Genomic DNA, 8,065 nt, shown 5'->3' with positions numbered 1-8,065 from the left:
AGGGAACTGAGGCCCAGTGAAGTGACCGGCCCAGGGTCGGACAGCTGACAAGTGGCGGAGGAGGGATTAAAAATAAATAATAACGATGATGGCGTTTATTAAGCGCTTACTACGCGCACAGCACCGTTCTGAGCGCTGAGGAGGTTACCGGGAGATGAGGTGGTCCCGCCTCATTCATCCCCATTTTCCAGAGGAGGGAACTGAGGCCCAGAGAAGTGAAGTGACTTGCCCCAAGTCACCCAGCCGACAGTGGGCGGAGCCGGGATTCGAACCCGTGACCCCTGACTTCCAGTGAGCCCCGCCGCTTCCCTGGGACCGGGTGTGGGGCTGTGCGGAGCGTTGGGGCGGGTAGTCTCCTGGAGGGTGGGCTGCTTCGTTTTCAGCAGCGGGTAAGGGCGGGGGCGTTTGCCCCACGCTGAGGATGCCAGCCGGCTCACGGCGGTCTCTCGGTTGTCTCTGTCCGTGCCGGCGGTTGAGCGCCCGCCCGTCCTGAGGCCTGCCGGGCATCGCCCGCCTGTCCTGAGGCCCGCCGGGCATCGCCCGCCCGCCCGGCCCGTCCCGTCCCGGCCATGCTGCGCTACTGGGGCGAGATCCCGGTGTCGTCGGCGCAGGCCAACCGCGGCTCCTTCGACCTGCTCCCCCGCGACTTCCGCCCGGTGGAGGTGCAGGACCCTCCCCTCCACCAGCCGTCGGCCCGCAGGCCGCGGCCTCCCACCATGCTGGACGTCCCGTCGGAGCCGTGCAGCCTCACCATCCACACCATCCAGCTCATCCAGCACGGCCGCCGGCTCCGCGGCCTCATCGCCGCCGCCGCCGCCGCCGCCGCGGACGGCGTCCGAGCCGAGGAGGCCGAGCCCCTCCCGCCCTGCCCCGGCTCCCCTCCCGTCCCGGACGACCTCCTGCCCCTGGACGGCAAGACCCCCAGGCTGCCCTTCCAGCTCCGCCACAGTGACCCCGAGAGTGACTTCTACCGGTAAGCGGGGGGGCTTCCGGGCCGTCGGTCCGGCCCGTCGGGCGCCCGGGGGGGCGGCGCGGCCTTGGGAGTCAGACCTCGGGGGTTCAAATCCCGGCTCCGCCGATCGTCAGCCGTGGCACTTTGGGCGAGTCGCTTCAATCAATCAGTCAATCGTATTTATTAATAATAATAATAATAATAATAATGGCATTTATTAAGCGCTTACTATGTGCAAAGCACCGTTCCAAGCGCTGGGGAGGTTACAGGGTGATCAGGTGGTCCCATGGGGTGCTCAGTCTTAATCCCCATTTTACAGATGAGGTGACAGGCGCAGAGAAGCGAAGTGGCTTGCCCGAAGTCGCCCAGCTGACCGTTGGCAGAGGCGGGATCTGAACCCACGACCTCTGACTCCGAAGCCCGGGCCCTGTCCACTGAGCCACGCTAATGGCGACATCTAGAGACGGTCCCTACCCAACCGCGGGCTCACAGTCTAGAAGGGGGGAGACTGAGAACAAAGCAAAACCTATTAACAAAATAAAATAAATAGAATAAGCAGGTACAAATAAAATAAATACATAAATAAATAAATAGATATAAATAAATAAATAGAGTAATGGCGAGGGGTCAGGAGCGTTGCCGGGGGATCGGGCTGGGTTATTGAGCGCTTACTATGTGCAGAGCACCGTACTAAGCGCTTGGGAAGTACAAATTGGCAACCTATAGAGACAGCCCCTACCCAACATTGGGCTTCACTTCTCCGGGCCTCAGTGACCCCATCTGGAAAACGGGGATGAAGACTGTGAGGTGCCTGATCACCTTGTAGAGCCCGGGCTTTGGAGTCAGAGGTCATGGGTTCAAATCCCCAGCTGTGTGACTTCAGGCAAGTCACTTAACTTCCCTGTGCCTCAGTTACCTCATCTGTAAAATGGGGTTGACCGTGAGCCCCACATGGGACAACCTGATCACCTTGTAACCTCCCCAGCGCTTAGAGCAGTGCTTTGCACATAGTAAGCGCTTAATAAATGCCATCATCATTATTATTATTATTATTATTATTATTACCTTGTAACCTCCCCAGCGCTTAGAACGGTGCTTTGCACATAGTAAGCGCTTAATAAATGCCATCATTTTATTATTATTATTACCTTGTAACCTCCCCAGCGCTTAGAACGGTGCTTTGCACGTAGTAAGCGCTCCGTAAATGCCATCACCGTTATTATTACTGTAGCGAGCGCTTGGGAGAGTGCAATTCAGCCGAGTGGCCCAGTGGTTAGAGCCCGGGCTGGGAGTCAGAAGGGCCTGGGAATCTAGTCCCAACCCCGACACTTGTCTGCCGTGTGTCCTTGGGCAAGTCACCTAGAGGAGGGAGGGGAGGTAGGACGGGGCCAGGGGACGGACGGCTTTGAAGCCGAGAGTGAGGAGTTTTTGCTTCACGCGAAGGTTGATAGGCAACCACTGCAGGTTTTTGAGGGGAGTGACATGCCCACCGCGTTTCTGAAGGAAGATAATCCGGGCAGCGGAATGGAGTATAAAGAGAGGAGAGGCGGGAGGTTGGGAGGTCAGAAAAGGAGGCCGATGCGGTAATCCAGTCGGGATAGGATGAGCGATCGTACTGACGGGGTAGCGGTTTGGGTGGGGAGGAGAGGGCGGATCTTAGCGAAGGTCAGGCCGACAGGGTTTGGTGGCGGATTGGACGTGTGGAGCGAGCGAGAGAGCCGAGTCAACGGTGATGGGAAAGTCAGGGAGAAGTGGGACACCTAGCCACGGGATAATAATAATCAATGGCATTAACTAAGCTCATTGTGGGCAGGGAATGTGTCTGTAATATCGTACTCTCACAAGAGCACAGTGCTTTGCAGCAGTGCTCGATAAACACGACCGAATGAAGTGCTTACTCTTTACACTGTAATAATAATAATAATGGTATTAAGCGCTTACTATGTGCAAAGCACTGTTCTAAGCACTGGGGGGATACACGGTAATCAGGTTGTCCCACGGGGGTCACAGTCTTAATCCCCATTTTACAGATGAGGTGACTGAGGCACAGAGAAGTTATGACTTGCCCAAAGTCACACCGCTGACAATTGGCAGAACCCGGATTTGAACCCCTGACCTCTGACTCCAAAGCCCGTGCTCTTTCCACTGAGCCACGCTGCTTCCCAAGCACTAAGTACTAAGCACTAGGGAGGTATGATGCAGTCGTATTAGACGCAGTCCCCGTCCCACAACCCGAGGAGGAGGGAAAACAGGACTTGGAACCCCATTTTGCTGATGAGCAAATTGAGGCAAAGAGAAATGACTAGCCCGAGATCACACAGCAGCAAGCGGTGGAGGTGGGATTAGAACCCAGGTCCTCTTACTCCCAAGCCCGTACCCTTCCCGTCAGGTCATGCTGATTTTTCTTTCCTGTACCCTCTTAATGATGTTGTCTGAGAAACACAGAATGCTCATTCCTCATATTTTGCCACCCGTCTTGTCTGCCGCAGGCCCAGTGGGCTAGCAGAAACTTTCAGTTGCTGCTGAATTCTTTTTCTGAGTCTGTCCTGAAATCTGATCGGGCACCTCCCAGCAGTAGAATTTTTCGTAAGCACCGATGACCCGAAAAAGATGCAGAAATGAACCAAGCCCTCCCCGTGAAAAATAATGGGCGCGCTGACCATTCGGCCGGAACCACAAGGCACCATTTGGGGGGGGGGGGGGGGGGGAGGGGTATTTTGATTGCTTTAAATCAGCGTTTCATCAGTAATGATAATGTTTGCTAAGTGCTTACTATGTGTCCAACACTGTCCTAAGCACCAGAGGAGATTCAAGCTCATCGGGTGGGACATGGTCCCTGTCCCACATGGGGCTCCTGGTCTCCATCCCCATTTTCCAGATGAGGTAACCGAGGCACAGGGCACTGAAGTGACTTGCCCAAGGTCACGCAGCAGACAAGCGGCGGTGCAGAGTAATGCTCGTGGGGCTTCAGATGGCTTCCCCTCCTATTCCCACCTCCTCCCTCTGTCCGCCCCCTCGTCTCCCTCCTCCTCCCGGGAAGCAAGTCGCCCGACCGGTGTCCTCCGTTTAACCCGGCCCGTCCGTAGGGTTGCTCCGCGCGGAGCCCTGGGCTCGTCTAATGGGGCGGAGGCGGCCGGACGGGGTCTGAACGGGGTTGTCCCCTCCCCGTGGCGCGGAGGGTCCCAGGGGGAGCGGGGCAGCCCCGCTCGACGGCCTTTCAGGGCCCGCTGACGCCTTCCAGGGGGAAAGGCGAGCCGGTGACGGAGCTGAGCTGGAACTCGTGCCGGCAACTCCTCTACCAGTCGGTGGCCACCGTCCTGGCCCACGCGGGCTTCGAGTTCGCCAACGAGAGCGTCCTGGAGACCCTGACGGACGTGGCCCACGAGTACTGCCTCAAGTTCACCAAGCTGCTGCGCTTCACCGTGGACCGGGAGGCCCGGCTGGGCCAGACCCCCTTCCCCGACGTGATGGAGCAGGTGTTCCACGAGGTGGGCATCGGCAGCGTGCTGTCCCTGCAGAAGTTCTGGCAGCACCGCATCAAGGACTATCACAGCTACATGCTGCAGGTGAGGGGGGGCCCCCCGCCCGCATGACGGTGGTGTCCGTCGGGCGCTTACTAGGTGCCAGGCGCCGTGCCGACCGTCGGGGTGGATGCGGGCAAGTTGGGTCCCACGTGGGGCTCACGGTCTCAACCCCCATTTGACATTTCCCCTGGAATCGGGCTGGACCAAGCTAACGTCCAGCGGCGCAGCACGGAGGGCCCCGGGGGGACAGAGCACGGGCCCGGGACTCGGAAGATCTGAGTTCTAATCCCGGCTCTGCAGCCGCTCGTCGGGGAAGTCCTTTCGCTTCTCTGGGCCTCAGTCGCCTCACCCGTTAAATGGGGACTAAGACCGTGAGCCTCGGCTGGGGTCTGCGACCAACCCGATCACCTCGAACCTACTCCAGCGCTTAGTACGGTGTCCGGGCACATGGCAAGTGCTCACCTAATAGCACGGCAGACCGGGGTCCTGGGGGGCCTTGCCCCGCTTTTCTACTAGATTGCCAGGCCCCAAGGCCAGGTGGACTAGCGGGTGTGCCAACAAAGGACCTCTTCCTCTGTACCCTGCCCATCCTGGGCGAGAAGCCGCTAATGGGGCAGGTTCTTGCAGCGGTGGTCGTGTGGGGCTTCTCTATTCAGCACGTCTTGACCGAGGAATCATTCCTGACCGTCAGAGACGTGGGGATAAACAGCGAAGCCTCTTGTTTCCGGTCTCCTCCTAGACCGGCCCTGTTCCTGGGCAGCTCACCCTCTCTGCCACCTTTAGCACTTGAAGAAGGATGAGGCTGTTTCCGTCCCTCCCTCCCTCTCCCACAGGGTGCTGCTCTGCTAACAGATTAGGTGGGAGCGTTTTATTCCGAGTGAAACCCCCCAGTTAATCAGGGGGGACACGGTCCCTGTCCCGCACAGGGCTCATAGTCTAGGAGGGAAAACAGGCACGGAATCCCCATTTTACAGGTGAGGAAGTGAAGTGACTTGGGATTAGGACTCGGGTCCCGTCCGGCCCGTGCTCTTTCCACTAGGCCGTGCTGCTTCTCGCTTGGGGTGACACGTGCTCCCCGAGTCCGAAAGGATTCCCCCGCCGTCCCCGTCCGCCCTGAGGCCGGCAACAGCGGCCAGACTCTCGAGCCGCCTGTGTCCCTCCCCCAACCGTCCCCGCTTGGCCGACAGGTGAGCAAGCAGCTGTCGGAGGAGTACGAGAGAATGGTGAATCCGGAGAAGGCGTCGGAAGACACCAAGCCCGTGAGGATCAAGGAGGAGCCCGTCAGCGACATCAGTTTCCCCATCAGCGAGGAGCTGGAGGGGGAGCTGGGGCCGGGGGACCAGGCCCTGCCCGGGGCGGTGCTGGCAGCGCAGAACCTGGAGGTGGAAGCCTCCCCGCAGACCTCAGGTGGGTCCTGGGCCCCGTTTACTTGCACCTGAATTAGACGCCAGCTCCGAGTCCTTGGGCAGCCACGTAAAGCAGCCCGGGGTTGGTCGGCCGTAGATTATCCCATGAAACACCACCTCTTTTGGGGGGTAGAGAAGCCGCGCGGCTCGGTGGAAAGAGCCCGGGCTTGGGGGTCGGAGGTGGTGGGTTCTAATCCCTCACTTAATTCCAGATGAGGTTCTAATCTTACCCCATCTGGAAAACGGTGAACCCGAAATGGGACAACCTTGCATCTCCCCCAGCGCTCTAAAACGGTGCTTGGCACGTAGTAAGCGCCGAACAGATGCCATCAGCGTCGTCGTGCGACGCATCAGCGTCCACCTTGCCAGAGGGAAATCGGGCCGGGCCTGAAGTCGGGCAGCGAGTTGAAAGGGGTGCGTCTGGTTTACGTGTTTGTGGGTGCCCAAAGACCAGAGGGTCGTCGGCGGGCTCTCCGTCCCCTCCGCCTGACGGCCGTTTCCGCCGGGTCGCTCGTCAGGCGCCGAGGCGAACGCTTCCCCTCTCTGGAACCTGTCCCAGGTGAAGATGGAGCCCCAGGAGAGCGAGGAGGGCAGCGGGGCCGGGCACGGCGTCCTGGGCGGCGACGTCTTCGAGGAGCCCATGTCGGGCGTGAGCGAGGCCGCGATGGCCCAGAGCCCCGACGGCTCCGAAAGCAGCTACGGCTCCCCCTCGGCCGACAGCCTCATGGGCTCCCCGCCTGCCTTCCCCCAGCGCTGCAAGAAGAAAATGAGGAAGGTGTAAGGTCGGGGGCCGGGCGGGGGAAGCCCACCGCCCTCGGGGACCGGGCCGGGCTTGTGGGGATGCAGAGGAGAGGGGCTGGGCACCTGCCGATTCATTTGGGCGGAGATACTGTTCAAATAGATGGTCGCCTTTTCCAGTTCTGGGCCCCGCTAGTCTTCTTCTCTAAACAGGGGCCGGTGCCTGTTAACCCCGGGGGAAGAGGGTGGTCCAAACAGCAACCGGAGTAATAATAATAATGGCATCTGTTAAGCGCTTACTATGTGCAAACCACTAAGCGCTGATAATAATGGCATCTGTTAAGCGCTTACTATGTGGCAAAGCACTGTTCTAAGCGCTGGGGGGATACAAGGTGATCAGGTTGTCCTGCATGGGGCTCACGGTCATCATCCCCATTTTACAGACGAGGCCGCTGAGGCTCCGAGAAGTCAAGTGACTTGCCCAAGGTCACACAGCAGATGTGTAGAGAAGCAGCGTGGCTCAGCAGAAAGAGCACGGGCTTCGGAGTCAAGAGGTCATGGGTTCAAATCCCAGCTCCGCCAATTGTCAGCTGTGTGACTTCGGGCAAGTCACTTCACTTCTCTGGGCCTCAGTGACCTCATCTGTAAAATGGGGATTAAGACTGTGAGCCACATGTGGTGTCAACCTGATCACTTTGTAACCTCCCCAGCACTTAGAACAGTGCTTTGCACATAGTAAGCGCTTAATAAATGCCATTATTATGATGTAGCGGAGCAGGGTTTGAACCCACGACCCCTGACTCCAAAGCCCGTGCTCTTTCCATTGAGCCACACTGCTTCTCAAGGAGAGTGGTTAGCTTTTGCTTGCGGATTTAAGCGGGGAGAAATGGTCTCTCATTTCTGGTCAGCGTGGCCGCTTTTGAACTCTCCTCCCAGGGAAAGCAACACAGGCTTCATCACCACTGGGTAAAATCTCTTTACTCTGTCCCCGTGCTAGGCACGAGGACGGGGCCTGGAAGAGGGCAGCGGAAAGCCGCCCCCTCCTCACTCCTACTTCCATAACATCCCAGCTCCTCCTGGAAGCCAGGGCGGCAACCGAAAGGGATGCTCCGAGCAGGGAGCAGGGGGCCCGCCGCCTCGGGCCGCGGGGTTTAGGAGCGAAAGAGATGTGAAAGCCGGTTCGGGAAGAGTCTTACCTACGCCTCGAAGAAAACCGGGCCCTCGCTGTGTCGCTCAAACGAACGTCCCCAAGGCGCCGTGATGTCTGTAAGGTGCGCAGCGGGTCCCGGGCCGAGCTTCGGAGGGCAGCCCGCAGGTGGGCCTTCCTTTCCCTGCCCAGGCCCGAAGGAGCTACAGAGGCCTTGGGTTTGCAGAGGTAGAGGCAAAATGTTCTTCTTTCTAGCTAGCGTGCCCGATCCCGATCGGCCCGGATTGCGTTTCATTCG

At 58.9% G+C, this 8,065-nt stretch overlaps 1 protein-coding gene across 1 annotated transcript; it reads left to right on the top strand.

Annotated features, from left to right (window-relative positions):
• Positions 1 to 317: 317 nt before the first annotated feature.
• Positions 318 to 6,748, top strand: SUPT7L (SPT7 like, STAGA complex subunit gamma). Its single transcript, XM_038751911.1, has 4 exons — positions 318 to 973; positions 4,194 to 4,518; positions 5,664 to 5,883; positions 6,401 to 6,748. Exons 1-4 carry the CDS (start codon positions 570 to 572, stop codon positions 6,661 to 6,663), a joined length of 1,212 nt encoding a protein of 403 aa, XP_038607839.1. The 5' UTR covers positions 318 to 569; the 3' UTR covers positions 6,664 to 6,748.
• The last annotated feature ends 1,317 nt before the right edge of the window (positions 6,749 to 8,065 follow it).

Source organism: Tachyglossus aculeatus, chromosome 9 (assembly GCF_015852505.1).
Source record: "Tachyglossus aculeatus isolate mTacAcu1 chromosome 9, mTacAcu1.pri, whole genome shotgun sequence".
NCBI lineage: Eukaryota > Metazoa > Chordata > Mammalia > Monotremata > Tachyglossidae > Tachyglossus > Tachyglossus aculeatus.
Note: the sequence above shows the minus strand (reverse complement) of the source record. Positions and strands in the feature narration are given on the sequence as shown.